The sequence below is a fragment of the Coregonus lavaretus genome (assembly GCF_964263955.1).
Source record: "Coregonus lavaretus genome assembly, chromosome: 27".
NCBI lineage: Eukaryota > Metazoa > Chordata > Actinopteri > Salmoniformes > Salmonidae > Coregonus > Coregonus lavaretus.
The window spans coordinates 14,510,752-14,534,486 of NC_140014.1; the positions used below are offsets into that span (position 1 = coordinate 14,510,752).

At 43.3% G+C, this 23,735-nt stretch overlaps 1 protein-coding gene across 1 annotated transcript in view; it reads right to left on the minus strand.

Moving 5' to 3' along the window:
- crybg1a (crystallin beta-gamma domain containing 1a) overlaps positions 1 to 23,735 on the minus strand; it is a 58,542-nt gene that overhangs the window by 23,752 nt on the left and 11,055 nt on the right. The window contains exons 2-3 of the mRNA XM_084144706.1: positions 6,639 to 6,783; positions 2,320 to 3,683 (exon numbers count right to left, since the gene is read on the minus strand). Of these exons, the coding sequence (XP_084000832.1) occupies positions 2,320 to 3,683; positions 6,639 to 6,783 (1,509 nt within the window). The remainder of the gene's footprint in view (positions 1 to 2,319; positions 3,684 to 6,638; positions 6,784 to 23,735) is intronic.

Genomic DNA, 23,735 nt, shown 5'->3' on the forward strand with positions numbered 1-23,735 from the left:
CTGGAATGCATTTCAATTAACAGGTGTGCCTTCTTAAAAGTTAATTTGTGGAATTTCTTAATGCATTTGAGCCAATCAGTTGTGTTGTGACAAGGTGGGGGGGGGGGGGGGGTATACAGAAGATAGCCCAGTTGGTAAAAGACCAAGTCCATATTATGGCAAGAACAGCTCAAATAAGCAAAGAAGTCGCAAAAACCATCAAGCGCTATGATGAAACTGGCTCTCATGAGGACCGCCACAGGAATGGAAGACCCAGAGTTACCTCTGGTGCAGAGGATAAGTTCATTAGAGTTACCAGCCTCAGAAATTGCAGCACAAATAAATGCTTCACAGAGTTCAAGTAACAGACACATCACAACATCAACTGTTCAGAGGAGACTGTGTGAATCAGGCCTTCATGGTTGAATTGCTGCAAAGAAACCACTACTAAAGGACACCAATAATAATAAGAGACTTGCTTGGGCCAAAAAACACAAGCAATGGACATTAGACCAAATTTGAGATTTTTGGTTCCAACCGCTGTGTCTTTGTGAGACGCAAAGTAGATGAACGGATGATCTCTGCATGTGTATTTCCCACCATAAAGCATGGAGGAGGAGGTGTGGGGGTGCTTTGCTGGTGACACTGTCAGTGATTTCTTTAGAATTCATGGCACACTTAACCAGCATGGCTACCACAGCATTCTGCAGCGATATGCCATCCCATCTGGTTTGGGCTTAGTGGGACTATCATCTGTTTTCCAACAGGACAATGACCCAACACACCTCACCTCCAGGCTGTGTAAGGGCTATTTGACCAAGAAGGAGAGTGATGGAGTGCTGCATCAGATGACCTGGCCTCCATAATCACCCGACCTCAACCCAATTGAGATGCTTTGGGATGAGTCGGACGGCAGAGTGAAGGAAAAGCAGCCAACAAGTGCTCAGCATATGTGGGAACTCCTTCAAGACTGTTGGAAAAGCATTCCAGGTGAAGCTGGTTGAGAGAATGCCAAGAGTGTGCAAAGCTGTCATCAAGGCAAAGGGTGGCTATTTGAAGAATCTCAAATATAACATCTATTTTGATTTGTTTAACACTTTTTTGGTTACTACATGATTCCATATGTGTTGTTTCATAGCTTTGATGTCTTCACTATTATTCTACAATGTAGAAAATAGTAAAAATAAAGAAAAACCCTTGAATGAGTAGGTGTTCTAAAACTTTTGACCGGTAGTGTATATTATATTTTACACATCATACCTTTATCTACTCTGAATGTTTTGTTTACAAACTTCTGCTTACTCCAGTAAAGTGGCCTCCAAAATAACTAGTGTGAAATGTTACAGTTGACAGAATTCGAAAATTAGTTGTTTTAAGACAACAACAAAAAACTGTTGTTTTAAGACAATCTTGGTTGGGCTGAACATTTATCTCTTCAGAATCCCCTGTGCCAGAGGACACAGTTAACAGTCTTAAGCATATTGTGAAGATAATAGGCTTTGCAGCAGTGGTACAGATGTAGGATCTTAATTTGATCACTCTTTTGTTGCTGAGAATTTTCCTGCACAGCAGGAAATGCAAACCTGTAGTGTATTCGAGGTATAAAAAGGCTTCTAAAGTTTGGAATTTCCACTTGAAAATGTCAGACTTGATTTGCCCTAAGAAAAATGTGTCAACCCCTACAAAAAATGTAAATTCATTTTAATCCACATAATAATTCAGATTTCCTGTTGCTGCAGGATTATTTTCCTGCTGTAGCAAATTGGCTCAAATTAAGATCCTACATCTGAAGCTGTCATGGTCGTTGCTAGCATAATTTAACAAAATTCTTATTAGCTTGGTAAAAGGAAAAGTTGCTCATGATATTATTCAAATAACTGCTGCATCATTATTTATTTACCACTGCATTACAGTATACTACAATATTGAAATAGTTCCCCTGTATTTTTTTTCTTGCTCAACAGCAGACTCTTAACAATGTAGGGTAGCCTACTGACTCGGTTGTAAAGACTGACTGACTGTGCACACAGTATTTTGTGACGATTACATAAGAAGATATTGCTGTATAGTCGATGGCCTACCGTACATACAGTAGTCTTGTCAGTATCATGCAGTCCAAGTAAAGTATTAGTACTGTAGGTGAACATTTGAATGACGCAGGAGTTTTTCAGCTGTGTAAAGAACTGTTCTTATTGTTCTCCTCTGGTACAAAGAGGCATGGGAACACACAGCTCAGGTTGCACACCTCTCTCTCTCTCTGTCTCTCTCTCACTCTCTCCCTGTTAAGGATAAAAGCACTCCTTAAAAATACCAAAGAAAATGTGAAATAAAGACACTTACAGTTTCACCTCCAACTTCTGAGGAATCTTTGAAGCCAAGTCTACGATGTCATTCTTTTCCAGCTCTCTCTCTACCTGCTCATCCCAATCAAAACTGGGCTCAGGGCTCACATACACCTTCTTAGTAAAAAGCTTCTCACTGTGGGAGAGTTTCACACTTCTGCGCTTTTCCTCTTTGCTCAGGGCCGTCTGATCCTCTAGAGGGGGGCTGCTCTCTGAGTCTGTGCCTGGACTGGTCGCCTCTGGCCGGGCTGTGTTTGTTTCTGAGTCCTTGGAGACTGGTGCTGTGGATACAGCCAGCTCTGGCTCTCTGCCACCGGATACCGCTGAAAGGGTTATAGTGGCCAGGACACCAGCAGTATCAGTGTACTCCACAGAGGCCACAGTCACAGGTATGGCCTCTTCTCCCAGGTGTGTTTCCACCCACACAGGTTTGTGTAGCTTCACAGGTGAGTCCTGCCTCGTCCCCTCTCCCCCAGGTAACATGGTCTGGCTGGAGGGAGCTGTTTCAGCCAAGCTGCTGCTGGTGGATCTCCTGTTCTTCTTCCCCATGGCTGGGCTGTTCTCTCCCTCCTCTCCCTCTGGCTGTGGGTCTGAGGAGGACGGGGTGTGAGACTGAGAGCCTAGAGTCACTCCCACCAGGTAACTCTCCTTACCTCCAACAGATGTTTTCAGAGAGGACTTTTTTGACTCTATGCCGAGAGAGGTGACGTCAGTCTTAAGGTGAGATTGAGAGAGCTCAAACGACCTGAGGATGGTTTGGACCACTGGGCTGCCCCTCTCCGACCCCTCTCCGTCTTTCACAGTGGTTTGTTTCTGCAGATATACCTGCAGCCTCCTGCTCACCTCCTTAGTGAGGCTGAGCTCTGGGGTTTGCTCTGCTCCGGAGGGGGACGAGTTAGTGGGAGTCAGATTCCCGGAATTCCCTTCTGCCTCTCCGTCTGGCTCTGCTTCCGCCTGGCTGACCCTGCACACATGCACCTCCCTCACGCTGCCCCGGCCGCTGCTGTCACTGTCTGCAAACGGCATGTCCCCTCTGTCTGCCGCCACCAGAGAAGCTAGGCTGGATGTACTAGGGCTGAAGCTGCTACTGAACACCGACCCCTTCGCCTGGAGCTCCGACAGACTCCCCAGCACTGGCCCAGCTCCCGCTTCCACTACCTCCCCCTCTTTCTGGGTAGTGGTGGTCCTCAGCCCGTCCTCCTGGTGGGGGGAGAGAGGAGAACCAGGGGCCCGGGGTGAGATGGGAGTGCCAGGACCCAGCCAGGATTCATCCTCTGAGCCTACTGAGAGTGAACCACTCCGGCTCTTCTTCTTTTTGTTGGAAAAGAAACTTCCGATGCGGTTAAACACTCCATCTGAGCTCTGGGAGGAGACAGAGAGACAAAAAAACTGAAAGATAAATACCCAGATGGAGAACAGACACACCTGTTGTTTTTGACACAGCTATACAAATAACCACAGAGGTTGGGTCTCATCTCACTTTTTTCAGTCCTTGATATATAAAGTGTTCAATAATTTAGTACATTTACCTTAATATCCTTAACTATTACCGCAAAGATTAGGTAAAGATTATTGTCAAAATCAAACACAAGCCAAGCTGAATGGTGAAGATGTCTTTCTACTAACAGCCAGGTTGAACATGATCAGGCTGCTACAGCACATGGGTAATGACAACATTGGACAGATATAACATTACAGGAACATTTCTGTGATCCCCACAAGTCAGTCACCACAGGTATTAAAACCCACTGCGGGATAGGTGGAATGAGAACCAGCGAGGCAAACAAGGAATGGGAGGGTCATCAAATAATACTAGTTCGTAATAAGATCTATACAGTATCATTGGATTAAATATCATACCTAAAAGCAAGTACAATATATTGCCATGTCTTATTCAACCTATATTTAGCCAGGCAAGTCAATAACGACGTGGTCTGTTTGTTTCGTCACATACTGTATTTTAATTTATTTTCATCTATTTATTTAGCCAGGATAGTCCATTCAGGAACACTTGCCACTGCTTTCCAGGGAGTCCTGGGTTCCATCGAATCAATAAAACATACACATCACATAAAAGTTGACCAGATAAAAACACAGTGGCATACATCCAAAAGCACAGCACACTCTGTCTGTTTCCTAGTACAGGCTGGAACAGGATACAGAACATCATAACAAAAGATAATACGCACTAACACTAAAAATTAGACCGCTACATACCATTTTAGTGACACTTGCTGGAATTTAACCCGTAGATTTCTTTTCTTTAGAATCCCAACATACTGACCATATACTGCACCACTCCACCCCAGTTGACCACTCGCATATCAGGTGCAAAAAGTTAATGTGTATCAGCTTTTTACTTCCTGCTTAGCTGGGATAAGAGTCATAATGCCGCCAAATCCAACAATGTGAAAAATGACCTTCACAGAGAGACAGACAGTCTGTGTGTGATGTCTGTGTGTATCTGTATATGTCTAGCCTTGAGTAGACTATCAAACAAACTACAGTACACCGCTTCAGGGCATAATTCCATTTGTACCGCCAAGTACAGTGCAGCATAAAGGCTATTGTGAACGAGCTTTCACATAGCAAACATTCACAGGAATAAATGATCTAATGAGAATGTATAGACACGGATGTCTGCCTAACAACCCCACCCTTCCTTCCTCAATCAAACTGGAGCAAGTCAGTAGCCCGGGAACCTCTTTATCAATATAATAATACCATGGACAGGAGAGCTACTTTCAGTTGGACTGAAACAAGGAAATAATACATCTATTGTGGATGTACGTAACACAGTATGTTTCAGTTGTGTACAGTATGAATGTTTTGACCAACTCTGACACATGCAAGGACACACATTTTGACCCTTTCCCTCTAAATTGACACAAGTTGAATGATTTGCTGATATTGTTTCATATGGACCTGTGCACATCCTTCATTCAGTAGTAGAAATGGTTTAACAGAGAAGAACAGGACTTGTACCTATTAAAAATCCTGTTGAAACAGAGTTCATTGTTCCTTTGTTTCCAAATGGTCTCAAACAGTTCAGGAAACACATGGAAGGTAAAAGCACAGACTTTGTGGTTACAGTACTGTATTCCAGTTCATGTTCCAAATTGTATGCTCAGCATAGAAATACCTCTAAACAAAATAAAAGTCTACCCTAGTAACCAGGTTTCCAGGAAAAACATAATTCTTCTTGAACGGATTAATGTGCTCAATTATGTACTTTTAAAAGTTGTATTAATAGAACACAGAGAGTGAATCCTACCCCATTAATAACTATAATATCCAGGTTGGAGAACAGGTTGGACAAGTCTGTGTTAATGGTGAATAACCTATGATATCTTATAATTTTACCCTTCAACCCTAATGATTTGTATACCATTTTGAAGGGGCTGCTGATAAAGAATGTCAGTCTTACGTTCATCTTAATGCCTCCAGGCATTGAATAAATTCTCATATAAATTGTTATTCTAAACTCAAATATTGTGTAATGCAAAGCTACATTATTAATTGAGTTATAAACTTATATTGAGGGGTCTGTCTGAAGAATTTCAGTTGCTGCATAAATGCTTATGGCCAGTTAAAATCAATAACACTACAGGTGTGTTCCAGATACACAATTTCTGCACAGGTCTGTGCAAATGACACAATCAATATGTAAAGATATTCTGAGGAGGATTTGTGTATCTGGAATGCATCCTTTAACCACACTACCTCTCTTGCAGCCGATGCCCTGCAAAGTGAGTCAATACTGCCCTCCTCTGCACCCTTTTTATATGACTTCCCTGCCAGGCTCAGCGCAAGCATTAGCAGTCAGTAGTCTGGGGTAAATGTCTGTAAGCTAAGTGACAGATTCTGTCACTCTCAAATGATTTGAAAAAAGTTTCAATTTGTTTAAATCAAGTGTTATCAAGTGGGTTGGATATCAATCTAACCACTCTGAAAGTACTCTATGGTTGACACATACTTTTGACAATTGTTGAACAGTAGAACTATGGTAAACATGTATGGTACAGTATGATTAGCTACTATGTAAACTATAGTCACATTTCATCATTAATTTCAACATCACTCTTAGATGAGTCTGTCCTAAGACTAGCTGTTGCCATTGATGTCGGCTAATGGGGATCCTAATAAATCAAATCAAAAAATCCTAAAGGAGTCCAGATTGGCCTCACGGAAGTAAAGTAAAGAGTGTGTGGTTTAAAAGTACAGTAATTCAGATACAGTATATCATGGATATTTCCAGATTAGTTCTCCACAACACAAAAGAGGACTCCTGTTGTAGTCTACTATATTGTGATGTACCTTATTTCTGGACTGGGTGGGGCTGAGGCTGAGGCTGTTCAAGGCTGACATGTCAAAGCTGAACATGGAGGTAGCGTCCCTGTCTCTCTCCTTCCTGGTGCTGTTGACGCTGTACTCCGTCGACACGCTCAGCTGATCAAAACTCCTGTCACACAGAGAGAGAGAGAGGGAGAGAGAGGGAGAGGGAGAGAGGGAGAGAGAGAGAGAGAGAGAGAGAGAGAGAGAGAGAGAGAGAGAGAGAGAGAGAGTGAGAGAGAGAGAGAGAGAGAGAGAGAGAGAGAGAGAGAGATACTGTTAGGCTTAGAGCAGGCAGATCTTCTCACCCATTACCACAGATAACATGTTGTAACTTTGTTTCTATCCTGTGTCTACTCACTCAGCCTCTATTTCTTTTCTATCATATTCTTTATCCTTATCCTCTGACCCACATTCTGTCACACACACTCACAGACCCATGGCATGGCTGATTGTCCTACCCACCCATATGTTGTTGTTATCACATGAATGTTATATGACCTTGTCAAAATGAAAGGTACAAAGGTCCAGTCACCTCCCATGACTGCTTGACCCTCTGAAAATAACATCACCTGTAAAACAGAAGAGTATGGTTTTCTTAAACATCAACTTATCCAAGAACAAAACGACAAAACTTGTGTTTCCTGTTTCAACTCTGACATCTGTTGTTCTCTTCACATACTGTGTACATACATACACGTACTGCAGTACAGGAACAAACAAAAATATTTTCCTGCCTCCAAATGGGTTGCGTCCATTAGAGCATTCATTGTAAGTGTTGACACCCTCGTCGTGCTCCATGGCAGACAACAACAACAATTATAGCAGAGAGAAATGGGACACTGGTCGGACGATATTCACTCTACAGGGCTTCTTAGTCACAAGTCACACCAGTGTGTGTACAGCAGTTAGAATACACAGCGTGGATTCTGGTACATGCATGTGAAGAGGCACTGGTCTGTTTTCAGGAGGTGTTGGCTGTCATCACTATACCCAAAGGCTTTTAAGTAGACTCTGTGTTGTCAATGGAAGCAGTTAGGCTAGCTCACCCACTGTGGCATCCCATAATAGTGAGCTATGGTAATCACTCCCGGAATGCAGAATGGTAAACAGCATTCCACTGATAGTGTAGATATGTGTGCAACACCAGGGGTGTTTTAAGAGGGGTGAAATGTTAAGAAATATTTCAGCAATGTTGAAGATAAATCCAGTACATAGGGAAACACTTTTCACATCAATCAATAAGATAATCTTCTACACTATTCACTTAAATTTTTATCTTCTACTTTCGGGAACTTTCAACCACCTAAACCCCTGCCAAGTGAAAATGGCTGGTCATGTGAATTTCTCACCACAAAAGGACGCTATGTTTGTTCAAGATAGCTGGTAACACTGACCAGCATCTTCTGGCTTTGTTATACCATCTTTGCCCACAAGGGGGTGTATCAGATTACATTTTCCTCACTTCAAAATTGACTGATGAATCATACAGAACAATAAAAAGTCATCATACTGCCATTCTACAGAATCTATTGTTTCCCCTTGGCATTTGTTTAGTTACCCTGGTCATGCCAACTTTGCCAACACTTTGAAGCCAGTCTCTTTTGTTAATGATTCACTGGTACAGTGACGTTGGGTAAACTGTGAAGAAAGGTGTGCTACAGTGGGGGAAAAAAGTATTTAGTCAGCCACCAATTGTGCAAGTTCTCCCACTTAAAAAGATGAGAGAGGCCTGTAATTTTCATCACAGGTACACGTCAACTATGACAGACAAATTGAGAATTATTTTCTCCAGAAAATCACATTGTAGGATTTTTTATGAATTTATTTGCAAATTATGGTGGAAAATAAGTACTTGGTCACCTACAAACAAGCAAGATTTCTGGCTCTCACAGACCTGTAACTTCTTCTTTAGGAGGCTCCTCTGTCCTCCACTCGTTACCTGTATTAATGGCACCTGTTTGAACTTGTTATCAGTATAAAAGACACCTGTCCACAACCTCAAACAGTCACACTCCAAACTCCACTATGGCCAAGACCAAAGAGCTTTCAAAGGACACCAGAAACAAAATTGTAGACCTGCACCAGGCTGGGAAGACTGAATCTGCAATAGGTAAGCAGCTTGGTTTGAAGAAATCAACTGTGGGAGCAATTATTAGGAAATGGAAGACATACAAGACTACTGATAATCTCCCTCGATCTGGGGCTCCACGCAAGATCTCACCCCGTGGGGTCAAAATGATCACAAGAACGGTGAGCAAAAATCCCAGAACCACACGGGGGGACCTAGTGAATGACCTGCAGAGAGCTGGGACCAAAGTAACAAAGCCTACCATCAGTAACACACTACGCCGCCAGGGACTCAAATCCTGCAGTGCCAGACGTGTCCCCCTGCTTAAGCCAGTACATGTCCAGGCCCGTCTGAAGTTTGCTAGAGTGCATTTGGATGATCCAGAAGAAGATTGGGAGAATGTCATATGGTCAGATGAAACCAAAATATAACTTTTTGGTAAAAACTCAACTCGTCGTGTTTGAAGGACAAAGAATGCTGAGTTGCATCCAAAGAACACCATACCTACTGTGAAGCATGGGGGTGGAAACATCATGCTTTGGGGCTGTTTTTCTGCAAAGGGACCAGGACGACTGATCCGTGTAAAGGAAAGAATGAATGAGATTTTGAGTGAAAACCTCCTTCCATCAGCAAGGGCATTGAAGATGAAACATGGCTGGGTCTTTCAGCATGACAATGATCCCAAACACACCGCCCGGGCAACAAAGGAGTGGCTTCGTAAGAAGCATTTCAAGGTCCTGGAGTGGCCTAGCCAGTCATCTTTTTAAGTGGGATAACTTTTTTTTCCGCACTGTACAACATTCCTTTCTATGAGCCATGAATTGGGAATGAACCAGGGATGTTGCATGAATGGTGTTGATTATGAATTATGCTGAGTTTGCAAGACTTCCACAGAGGAAGCATCCAGAGCAGTTGCATTCTCTTACTGTCTACGTGAAGACAGAGGTATCTGTTCAAACTTCAAGCCCAAGGAGGAAACACGTCTGTCAGAACACGATTACGATATCTCAAATACATGGCTTGATATGAAAAGATCTGAAAGGATGACAATACGTAATTGCTTTCATATGTTTCATAATGGATATTCACTATTACATAGGCCTATCCAATGCAACAACTATGCACTATAAGTTAATTTAAAGACCACAGAAACCATTAACAATTTTGCAGTTTGCAGCGTCTTGACACAAAGCCAAGGCCCAAACAACCAGCTCCAACCTGCCTGGTTTTTCATTGTTACATTTACATTTGACATTTTAGTCATTTAGCAGACGCTCTTATCCAGAGCGACTTAGTTAGTGCATTCATCTTAAGATAGCTAGGTGGGACAACCACATATCATATACATATTTAAGATGCTGTTTGAGGACGTAGGGTTTCAGATTTTTTTGGAAGATGGGAAGGGACTATGCCGTCCAAGCTTCAGGGGGAAGCTGGTTCCACCATTGGGGTGCCAGATACAGAGAAGAGCTTCGACTGGGCTGAGCGGAAGCTGCCCTTCTGTAGGGGTGGGAGTGCCAAGAGACCTGAGGTGGCAGAACGGAGTGCTCGGGTTGGAGTGTAGGGTTTGAGCATAGCCTTATGCCATGCCAACTGATGTCACCCACACAGTACAGAGCTCTGGAGATAGCACGTATTCAGATCGGGCACAATTTTGCATAACAAGAAGAACCGGGTAGATTCTTAGAAAAAAAGGTGCTATCTAAAACCGGCTATCCCATAGGAGAACCCTTTGAAGAACACTTGTTGTTTCCAGGTAGAACCTTTTTGGCTCCAAGTAGAACCGTTTTGGCTTCCATGTAGAACCCTTTCTACCTGGAACCAAAAAGGGTTTTACCTGGAACTAAAAAGGGTTATCCTATGGGGACAGCAGAAGTACCCTTTTGGAACATTGTTTTCTAAGAGTGTAACATTAACAGTTTGAAAACGTTTTCTTGAAACACTAGCATAGAAAATGTAAACGTTGTACAAAGTTTTAGACATATTGGAAGTTCAATGAACTGTTGTGCAATACCTTTGGTCACTCCCACTAGTTTCCTGGGCATGTTTAAACAATACACTTACAATGGTAACACAACACAACTGTTCTGTCAAAAAGGCAGTGCATCACTCATGCGCACACACACACACACACACGCACGCACACACACACACACACACACACACACACACACACACACACACACACACACACTGGACAGCTTAGCACAACTTACAGCTTGGCACAGTACGATGCCATGACAATGCCAACTTGCCTAGGTTATCAAAACAGTCACATGAATCGCATCACTCATCACATATAAACAAACACACAAACATGTTTTAATAAACATACGCGTGGAAAAAAACGTGTGGACCCTGTGGGACTTCATAAAGTCAAACAAGGGATGGAGGGAAGTCAAGGCCTGACTCAACCACTATTCTACAGGTTATGAGTGGGGCTGGCTGGGTGACTCACCAGTGGCTATTGATGAAAGATAAGTTTGTTCTTGCCAGGCCCAATCTAATGCAAACTCCAAAACACACTTTAACGGCTCTGGTTTGGACAGCAGCTTACAATGGTAGCTGAATGATACGTGTGTTTACATTTAATTGACACAGAATGTGAACATTAAACACTATATAGCACTCTGTGTACATACATTACGCAACTACAGTGAGGGAAAAAAGTATTTGATCCCCTGCTGATTTTGTACGTTTGCCCACTGACAAAGAAAGGATCAGTCTATAATTCTAATGGTAGGTTTATTTGAACAGTGAGAGACAGAATAACAACAACAAAAATCCAGAAAAACGCATGTCAAAAATGTTATAAATTGATTTGCATTTTAATGAGGGAAATAAGTATTTGACCCCCTCTCAATCAGGAAGATTTCTGGCTCCCATGTGTCTTTTATACAGGTAACGAGCTGAGATTAGGAGCACACTCTTAAAGGGAGTTCTCCTAATCTCAGCTTGTTACCTGTATAAAAGACACCTGTCCACAGAAGCAATCAATCAATCAGATTCCAAACTCTCCACCATGGCCAAGACCAAAGAGCGCTCCAAGGATGTCAGGGACAAGATTGTAGACCTACACAAGGCTGGAATGGGCTACAAGACCATCACTAAGCAGCTTGGTGAGAAGGTGACAACAGTTGGTGCGATTATTCGCAAATGGAAGAAACACAAAATAACTGTCAATCTCCCTCGGCCTGGGGCTCCATGCAATGTCTCACCTCGTGGAGTTGCAATTATCATTAGAACAGTGTGGAATCAGCCCAGAACTACACAGGAGGATCTTGTCAATGATCTCAAGGCAGCTGGGACCATAGTCACCAAGAAAACAATTGGTAACACACTACGCCGTGAAGGACTGAAATCCTGCAGCGCCTGCAAGGTCCCCCTGCTCAAGAAAGCACATATACAGGCCCATCTGAAGTTTGCCAATGAACATCTGAATGATTCAGAGGAGAACTGGGTGAAAGTGTTGTGGTCAGATGAGACCAAAATGGAGCTCTTTGGCATCAACTCAACTCGCCGTGTTTGGAGGAGGAGGAATGCTGCCTATGACCCCAAGAACACCATCCCCACCGTCAAACATGGAGGCGGAAACATTATGCTTTGGGGGTGTTTTTCTGCTAAGGGGACAGGACAACTTCACCGCATCAAAGGGACGATGGACGGGGCCATGTACCGTCAAATCTTGGGTGAGAACCTCCTTCCCTCAGCCAGGGCATTGAAAATGGGTCATGGATGGGTATTCCAGCATGACAATGGCCCAAAACACACGGCCAAGGCAACAAATGAGTGGCTCAAGAAGCAGCACATTAAGGTCCTGGAGTGGCCTAGCCAGTCTCCAGATCTTAATCCCATAGAAAATCTGTGGAGGGAGCTGAAGGTTTGAGTTGCCAAACGTCAGCCTCGAAACCTTAATGACTTGGAGAAGATCTGCAAAGAGGAGTGGGACAAAATCCCTCCTGAGATGTGTGCAAACCTGGTGGCCAACTACAAGAAACGTCTGACCTCTGTGATTGCCAACAAGGGTTTTGCCACCAAGTACTAAGTCATGTTTTGCAGAGGGGTCAAATACTTATTTCCCTCATTTAAATGCAAATCAATTTATAACATTTTTGACATGCGTTTTTCTGAATTTTTTTGTTGTTATTCTGTCTCTCACTGTTTAAATTAACCTACCATTAAAATTATAGACTGATCATGTCTTTTTCAGTGGGCAAACGTACAAAATCAGCAGGGGATCAAATACTTTTTTCCCTCACTGTATGTGTCTGAATAAATTACTGTAGGCTATAGATATCTGTCACCACATTGTGTGAGATCCAAAAGTACAGTAGAGAGTAATAAAAACTAAATTAATCCCTTTTTTGATCACCAAGGAGACTGAAAAACAAATATGATGTTACCACAACAGACCAACGCAGTGTGATCTGTTCTACTGAAGGTTGTGATGGTTTCACAATCAGGCCTGTTGTAACCCTGACATGTTTACTTTGGAGGAGGATGAGGAAAGAACGCACATCCATCCTGGCACTTATCTCTCTCCTGTTATTCACTGCTCCACATAAAGATAGACATATATGGGACATGTAACGCAATACTTGACATGATGAAGTTTTGTTCAGAATAACAATGTACTATATGGAATGCTATGGGCCTTTAGATCATGAGTTTCAGGGCTCCAGACTAACTTTTTCAGTTGGTTGCACCAGCCCATGATTTGGTGACACCAATTATTTTTTTGCGGCATCACACAATAGAAAAATGTAGTAATCATCTTATAAATTAATATACTATGCTTTATTAAGAGGGGTAATAGACTTCTGAAGTCGTATTCAATGTCATGATTCAAGATATTTTGATGTGCAACCTAAAATTCAGGGAATCTTCCTGGGAGGTTTTATTAACGTTCTGAGAATGGAAATGATAGGTTATTTGAAGGTAATTAAATAACGTTCTAAAAACATTTTTCAATAAGACTTTTAATAACACTGCTAGCTTAGTTTGAGTTTACTGTTTTGAACTCAAATCACAGGTAGGACACATAGAAATTCATTTGGTTAGGCATTAATCATGCAAACAAATGTATTTTTTATTGTGGCATGTGAGATTCAAACCTATGATCTTCTTCTGTTCTCTATCCATGGAATTAGTCCACTGCACCACCACGATGGGGCTAGCATGCCATGCTTTTATAACTCATACAAAGCTGTTTATTTTGTTTCAAAGGAAACAAGCAATCATTAAGACCAGGTGTGGCCAATTAGTGGGTGCGGCAAACACAGCTGAACACACTTAACAAGATAGAGGATAGAGAGAGTTTTGTTGATGCTGAGAATAGTGTATGTGTTTTTTAAATAACATTTTTAGAACTCTGAACATTACTAAATTGTTCTTGTTTTTTTTATGGAACGTTTTCTTAACGTTCTCGGAACAATTTGAGGACATTACTTTAAATAGAACCATGAGGAAACCTGTAGGAAATGTTATACTGAAATTCTCACAGAAGAACATTGTTTCTTAAAGTTCTCTGAAATATTTGAGAATATTCCCAATGTCAAACAAGTTGGAGAACGTTCCTAGAACATTACCAAAATGTTATACAATTTAACAATGTTTGAACTCTGTTAAAGTAATGAAATACCAAGAAAATTCCGTTATTTTCTCAAGTTCCTTCCATGTGCTAAGAATGTTCCAAAGCTAAGCAACTATCCTGAAAAATAACCATAGGACAACCACGATCTCACCAAGCTCTAAGAAACATATGGTTCTCAGAACGTTATATGCTAGCTGGGTAGCTAGATCATTAACTCTAAACATAATACCCACTCCTGGTAGCCATGTATTAATTTAACATTAAATGTAATGTCCTAAAAAATACTTCTCAAAGCCATATCAAATATCTTGGTTGTAAAATAATTGCTATAGAGCTCAATATTAAGAGTTGAGAAATACAAATTATACCTACAGAAAGCTGAGAATATTCTCTCTTCAACAGTGACAACATAAGTTGCCTCCAAAGCTGTGTTATCCCCGCAGTTGGATTTTGAAATGTTACAGCCTACAATCAGAACCCATTATTTTCTCCCGGAGCGAGTTGGGAGAGGGAGTGAGGTTTGATCATCACAGAAGTAAGCTCCAGCGAAACAGGCACAGGGGCAGGGGAGCAACTTTCATTACAGTAAAGAATGAGAATAATGCACATTACTGTTTGACCAAATCCTGCTTTTAGTAGCCTAAACAAGAGGACGTTTGGAGTGAGGTGAGCATGTAGAATGTGCAGCTCAGACCGATGTGACCAATAAAAACTGTAACTCGCACAGCCAAGACTAAATGGTCACAGTCTGGAGCCCTGCAGTTGAGTGATTTCTGACAAAATGGAAGAAATGCAACAGATCTTGGAATAATTTTTATTCCAAATATCCCTAGAAAACAAAGTTGGTGGCAGAGAAATTAGACTGGATCTTAGTAAAACCAGGGGGGAGGGGCTAGGAAACACATCTCGTTCAAACAGGCAGGTCTGTATGTTGCAATAATGATTGCTAAGTCGTCACTGCAGCACAACAAAGAGTGCTTTATTTCCCCAGAAGATGACTGGTGTCAGCATGATCCCTAGGTCTTTATTGGATACCACTCTGTGGGTCTGTGTGTATACAGTACCTACGGTATGTGATTTTGTCTTTGTATATACAGTGTGTGTGTGCAGGGGGATGATGTTCAAAGCAGGGTTATGTTTGCATTGTAGTCCTCTAGAAAGACTGTGTTTGCCCAAAAACAGCTAGAATAGTTATTGACTTCTACCTAGTCCCCTCAAACAACAGAAACACTTCCTCCCACCACACACACACTCACACACACATTACATGAATATCCTGCTACTATACATGGTTTGCAGAATGATAGGAACTGCATTGACAGGGTCAATAGTCTTTTGAAGGTCACGCACACACACACACACACACACACGCGCGCGCGCGCGCGAGCACACACACACACACACACACACACACACACACACACACACACACAGACACACACACACACACACATGCACAAATAACAGGATGTGCAGCACACGCACACACTCCTATAATACTCTGACCCAGATTGCATTGCATTGGCTTTGGATGTAAAAATAACAATAGGCTACACCTTTAATGTCAAGTGCTATATTCCCAGGTCAGATCATTGTCACATGCCACCAGGTAATCTGGTATTTTAACTACCTAAAGCTGAATCTGGGTCAGTTGTAACAGTTTGTATGTCTAGTCTCAGACTGTACCAGCCACATTCCATTGCCTGGACTGAAAACAGACCAATGGACTGTCACAGGTTATCCAAACTTAAACTTTGCAGGTAACAGTTACTTACTCTCGTCTAGTTGAACCTGGAGCACCAAATTGCTGTATACATAGAGACAGACTGCATTCACACTCCCTAGCCTTCGTTTATAACAGGCACAAACATGCGTCCTCTGTCTTGATCTTGTTCACATTCTGATTGTGCCCACATTTTCAGAAATGCGTTTACACATGGTATTAAGATGTGTCTCTTATCCCTCCACTGTATCCGCATTGTGACCAGATTTCATAGTCTCCCTATATGCAAAATATTTGACAGATAATTCTTCTAAATTATATTTCTTTATTTTAAGACACATCTTGATGCCATAAGTCAGTAGTGCGCCGCCAGCTGTCAATGATTTTAGATGATGGGATAATGGTGAATGGTTACATTGTTTCCCTGTCCAGACACAATGTGTGCTTGACTAATTCCTGAGTTGGCCAGGAAGATCTGATCACAATCAGTATGTTGACAAGATCAGGGCAAAGCACACATGTTAGAACCAGGTATAAACGGGGCTCCTTATGTTACTCTAGAATGGAAACAATGAAGCCAGGTGTGGTGGAGGATCTTCAGCCTCAGAAGTCCTTCTTTAATTATCATACCAATCATAGTCCTCCGAACTTGATAGAAAGGCCTGTCTCAAAGTGGAGAAAACACTACCTGTCAATGACAACCAGTCAAGTATTCACATAAGCCCACGCACACACGAGAGTCACCTGAGTCACAGCAAAGCTGTATACTTTTCATATTTTACAATCCATTATCTAGGCATCAGGAGCAGGGACACTTTTGAGGGCTGGGCTTGGGAAATGTAACCACTCCGAAATGTAACCACTCTGAATGAACACACACACACACACGTTTGTTTTACTATCCTTGTGGGGACCAAACAATTGATTCCCATTCAAAATCCTATTTTCCCTAACCCCTAAACCTAACCCTAACTCTTAACCTAACCCTAACCTTAACCCCTAACCCTAACCCTAACCCTAACTCCTAACCCTTACCCTTACCCTTACCCTTACCCTAACCCTTAAACTAACCCCTAACCCTAATTCTAATTGTAACCCTAAACATAAAATAGTATTTTGCGAAATTTCCTCACTTGTCAGAATTGTCCTTCTGGTCACCACAAGGAGAGTAAACCAAAATCACACACACATACACACACCCAATTCGCTATGATGTTATCAATCCCCTGCGTATGCCAACACCTTGCATTGTATTTTAGAGAGTGTAATAGCTAGCCTAGCAGCCTATATGTCAAAACAAAAGGTTAACTTACAAATTTGTGTGTAATGGCATGGTGTTTTATGTACACTTCCGCTGAAGTAACCTCATAGGCCGATCTATGATTATTATCTTGTGAATGTAAGTCACGGATTGCGTGGAGAACGATTGCGCGTCCCTGTCGGGCTCAAGGGCTGCCCCCAAACCCCTGTCATGGAACTTGCATAGCCACGGGGCAGGGAGGAATGTTAAATCCCCATTTAAGACAGCGATTTTACAGTCCATTATTATAACCTAACAGGTCTATCCACTAGCTTCTATAAGGTGAACAAGTGGTAGCCTAAGTTAGTTGTATAGCTGAGACTAATGCATAGCCTATAGCATAACTGAGACTATGCCCCTGTTTTGGGATAACCTTCATTCTTCCCATCCTTGAAAACATCACCGATAGATGGATACCTGAAAGGAGATTTTCGGCTAGGCTTCCAACCAAGTCATGTCAGATCAGTGATTATTTATTTATTGATCATTGATCTAATAGACCTATATTTAGATCAATGATTATTTCAAGAAAGGGAGAATCCATCCACTCTGAATTTGCCAGGGGGAAACTTGGTGTGTGTGTGTGTGTGTGTGTGTGTGTGCGAGCATGAGTGTGTGTGCAGCGATGCCTGTTTAAACAATTGTATTTGATCATTAGATTGATGGCCGTTTCTTTTGCCCTTACATTTTACCCCCCATACACACACACCTGCATACACACACACCTGCATACACACACAACCCACCCATATCTACCTATGTATGTAACTACACAGCCTCGAAATACCTCGTCCAAGTCTGTGTGGTTCCTCCTTTTGAAAAGACCCAATCTGTGGCACAACCTCTTCCAGGTCCTAATTCGTATTAATTATATGGTTAATATGTGCTTAAAGAGCAAGGATTTCCTTGTTACTAAAGTCAATTCTAATGTATAGTTTCAGCAGTCATCTAACTCAGCCATTTTAACTGTGGCACGCACAGCAACAGGGAGCCAGGGAGGAATGCAATTAACCAAATCTTCTACTTTAATCTTGAAATTGTATTACTTGACCCTAACTGCGACTTTATTCTCAAAATGTAGACTTCATTTTAGAATTGTTGACTTTATTCTCTAAATTACATTTCGAGTTAATTCTTGAAATATTGCAACTTTATTCACAAAATTAAATTTTTACTTTATTCTCGAAAATTAATTGAGACCTTATTCTCAAAATGTCGACTTTATTCTCAAAGTATTTTGAGTTTTTAAAGTAATATCCGTGCAAGTACCACCAGCCATCACCATTAAACAAATGTATTTTCACTTGGCCCCAATACTCTTCCGTACATTAAAAATATAAAGTAATACAACCTTTTATTTTGGATGATGATAGGTAGGGTAAAACAGGTGTACTAAGCTGAATTGAATTGACCATTGAAAAGCAAAGCCTTGATTCATTGTCTCAAAATCAAGAGTTGGCCTTAACAAGATACAACAGCACAACCTACTAAATACCCATCAGAGCTGTAGGCTACGTCCGGCCTTGTCGGCCCTGTGATTGTGTCAGTGTTTATGTGTTGGTGATGGTGATGGAGTGACGCCTAAAGCATCCATTTTACCTGGAGGTGTAGAGAGTCATCTGTCAACATAGAGAAATATGGGGAGGAGAAACAATAAAGACCAATAGAGCAGGGACCAACATACTGTCACTCAGAGAGATAGTGCTGATATGGTAACTGTGACCTTGCCATGACGCCTCAGCCATTGGGTTTAAATGGCTGTTAAGCTAAGTCTTTTCAACTCCTTTTCTTTTCTGTATGTATTTTTAAATAAAGCAATAAAGGAACTAGTCAAACAAAACATTTAATTCAGGAGAGCAAATTCTACAGGATCTGTCAACCTTGGTTCTGGGTTCATACCATGCGCATTCTATTTCACTGCAGACAAGTGCTCACTGCAGACAAGTATTTAAGGTTTCTACTTCTCTAGACTCCAAAACCAGTCAGACATGACAGTTAAATTCCAAGTACATCTCCCAACCCCTTGGAAAGCACTGGGCGATATGCTTCACTCATCTTGAGCTCATGGAGACAGGTTTTTTTTCTCCCTACATCCTCCACTGTCCCACCTCCTCATTCCCACGCCTCGCAACCCCTCCATACTCCTCCCTCTCACTCACGCCTCCCACCCATCACTCACTCCAACCTCACCCCATCCCCTTCCTCATTCCATCCCTGTTTTTGCTCCCTCTCTCCGACCTCACCCTCTATTCTGTTTCTACCTGCAGGGCCCTGTCTGGTACTCTCTCTTAATCCACTCAAACTCACACAAGCGCTCAATATGATAATGCTCACTACCTAGGATAGCACAGATATGACTCCCCTCAACCTTTGCCATGAACGATTAGAGTTTGTAATTATACTTTTTTATGCTTTTGACAACTGTCCTTCATGCTCTCCACTGACAGGCCTTGTACCATATGAAATGGTTGTTTTCTTGACACAAACATATAGAGCCTCCCCCTGGGAGTGAGGTATGGCCAACACCGGTTTAGGAATCCAGGCAGCAATACTGTCTGTCAGTAGGAGAGGATATCAATAGGGCTGATATGGACAGAATGGTGAATCAATGTCTTATCTAATGGTCCTAAAGTAGGGAACTATTTGTCAAAGCTTTGCTTGCTAAGTGCATTCCAATGGAGTGACTCTGATGATCGAGGGAACGCGGGACAGGTAGGGGAATAAATTATGTCACATCAGAGAAGATTTACACAGATTTATCTGGTAAAGAAAAGCCGTTCAAGCCTGGGAAATATGAATAATGGAGCAAGGAATGTTTAAATAAGTGAAAAAGTGATTGGAACTAGAGCAATCGAGTATGTCTACACAGCGACATGATCGCTAGTCTACATCTTCTAATTCTATGATTGAAACATGTCAGCTGATGAGCTTTGTGACTGTGTCTGCGTGCTGTGTCTCACCACAATATTATCAGTCAAACACAATGGCATCTTTCCTTTCGCTCTACAATACGTTTCATACAAACACTCTCCCCGGGCCAGCTGGGATCAAAGTGAAAGCAGGGAGCTGGTGACAGACCACTAATAGACTGACTCTGCTCTGATCTGCAGCAGTTGGCAGTCAGGCTACCTCTGTTTATTGTTCTGAGTTCCCCTGGCAAACTCCATCAACAGAAATGAAAATAACCCTTTACTACAGATACTGCATGTGTCCGCTTCTACAGGAGAGAACTGAGTTCATACAATCTGTAACTGAACTGCCACATTCCCACATTCCCAATAAACAATAACATCAAAACATCAAAACTCATAATGAATTAATATATGAATAATATCATCAAAGTCTTACCAACGGAAATCTCCTACAGGTAAAATAACACATAACATTAACTTCAGGGAACTAAACTGGAATGTGTCTACTACGAAATCTTCAATGGTAGTTGAAACCATGGCAAACTTAAACAAGCATGGAGAGAATATCCATATTCATTCATCCCAGAAGGTAAATTGTACTATGGCCAATGGCCATGTAAAGCTAGTTGTCCAGGGGCACAGCCTACTCTTTGCTTAAAACAACTACAATTTCAGTAGTAGATAATGAAAACAGACAAAGACGACCAGTACACACACCCATAGAACACAATGTTGGGATTTGAGAGCAGACTACTTTAACCAACAGTAGGAAACAACAACATTAGTGTCACAAAGGGGACCATCCTTCCAGTTGTTACAGTCCAAACCCATAGTAAATGAGTCCTACCATAACATTGCATGTGTTAATCAGGAGCACAGGTAGGCCTATAAGCTACAGCGTCGGAGTGTTGGAGCAGTCCTATAGTGTGAAGGGAAACCACAGGTGTTGTGTTAGAATCCACTTGGCCCTGTCCACACCTTCCCCCCAGGCACTCACCACAACCTGGCTGTTACACATCATACTGGAGAGCCTGTCAGTACAGAGTCTAGTAGGAATATAGAGCAGTTGTACGCTCAACGATACTGATAGAGACTTGTCTATAAGGCTCATAGCCAATGCTCCCTCTAAGCTGCGCCGGTGCGCGGGCGCGCAGTTCCCAAGGGATTGCTCTGCAGAAGAAATATCAGCCCCTGCAGAGAAGCACGAGATTGAACTTCACTCAACATTTCCCATTACTGTGGGAATTGTGATCAAAACAACGCAAACACTATCCACTTTCAATGCAACATACCGAAACAAAACTAACTCTGCAAGACTTAGTATGCAAAACTAACTATGCAAGCGATTTTGTTGTAGGCAGAACGCACCGGAGTAGGATTCTATTGCATTGACAGGCAGGACTCAGTTCTGTACTCTACACAGACCGGTGCGCCATAACGGCAGTAGGCCTATATGCAAATAGACCATTGCCATAATGCATCTGTGCCATTCACTTTGAAATGATGTCAGAGTGGTGTGTGTAGATGAGGAAGGAATCAAACGCAGGAAACCAGGAGGACTATCACAGAACTTTTAGTCAAGTCTGACAGACAAGAAACGTCAACCCAACCGGGTGGCGCAAACAGATTACGCACGAAACACTGTGCGGAGAAAACAAGAAAAAAGCGCACGCAGTGCGAACTCTCGTAACACATACGAGCGACTCAAAATATCGAGCAACAGCTGACAACAAGACAATCACGCATAACACCTGACCCAAACACACGAACTAAATAAGGGAAACAATTAAGACACAAATAAGGGACAGGTGTTATGAAACAGACAAAACCAAAAGAACATGAAACATAGAACGGTGGCAGCTAGTACTCCGGAGACGACGACCGCCGAAGCCTGCCCGAACAAGGAAGAGGAGCAGCCTCGGCCGAAACCGTGACAGTACCCCCCCCTTGACGCGCGGCTCCAGCCGTGCGCCGACCCGGAGCTCGGGGACGACCCGGACGACGCGGAGCAGGGCGCGCAGGATGACCCCGATGGAAATCGGTCAGTAGGGACTGGTCTAAGACGTCCCTCCTTGGCACCCAGCACCGCTCCTCCGGGCCGTACCCCTCCCACTCCACGAGATATTGAAGACCCCCCATCCGGCGTCTAGAATCCAGGATGGACCTCACGGTGTACGCCGGAGCCCCCTCGATGTCCAACGGGGGCGGAGGAGTCTCCTCAATCTCAAAGTCCTGGAGTGGACCAGCTACCACCGGCCTGAGGAGAGACACATGGAACGAGGGGTTAATATTTTTGTAATCAACAGGTAGTTCTAACCTATAACTCACCTCGTTCAATCTCCTCAGGACTTTAAATGGCCCCACAAACCGCCGACCCAGCTTCCGGCAGGGCAGGCGGAGGGGCAGGTTTCTGGTTGAGAGCCAGACTCGATCTCCAGGTGCGTACACTGGCCCCTCACTGCGGTGTAGGTCGGCGCTCGTCTTCTGTCGACGTATGGCACGCTGCAGATGGACGTGTGCAGCGTCCCACGTCTCCTCCGAGCGCCGCACCCACTCATCCACAGCGGGGGCCTCGATCTGGCTCTCATGCCATGGTGCCAGAACCGGCTGGTACCCTAATACACACTGAAAAGGGGTTAGTTGGGTGGAGGAGTGGCGAAGAGAGTTCTGTGCCATCTCGGCCCAGGGCACATATCTCGCCCACTCCTCCGGCCGGCCCTGACAGTATGACCTCAGAAACCTACCCACATCCTGGTTGACACGTTCAACCTGCCCATTACTCTCCGGGTGGTACCCCGAGGTAAGGCTTACCGAAACCCCCAACCGTTCCATAAATGCTCTCCACACCCTAGAGGTGAACTGGGGGCCTCGGTCAGACACTATATCCTCGGGTACCCCGTAATGCCGGAAGACATGGGTGAACAGAGCCTCAGCGGTCTGTAGGGCAGTGGGTAGACCCGGCATGGGAAGGAGACGACAGGCCTTAGAGAACCGATCCACAACGACCAGGATGGTAGTATTCCCCTGTGAGGGGGGGAGGTCGGTAACAAAATCCACCGAGAGGTGGGACCAGGGTCGTTGTGGAATAGGCAGGGGTTGTAACTTACCCCTGGGCAAATGTCTGGGCGCCTTACACTGGGCACACACCGAACAGGAGGAGACATAAATCCTCACATCCCTAGCTAACGTTGGCCACCAGTACTTCGTGCTAAGGCAGTGCACTGTCCGGCCGATACCCGGATGGCCAGAGGAGGGGGACGTATGAGCCCAACAAATGAGGCGATCGCGTACCTCGAGCGGAACGTACGTCCGACCCACAGGACACTGTGGAGGACTCGGGTCGGTGCGTAACGCCCGCTCGATCTCACCATCAACCTCCCACACCACCGGAGCAACCAGACAAGACTCCGGTAGTATGGGCGTGGACTCAACTGACCTCTCCTCTGCGTCATACCGCCGAGACAGAGCATCTGCCTTCCCGTT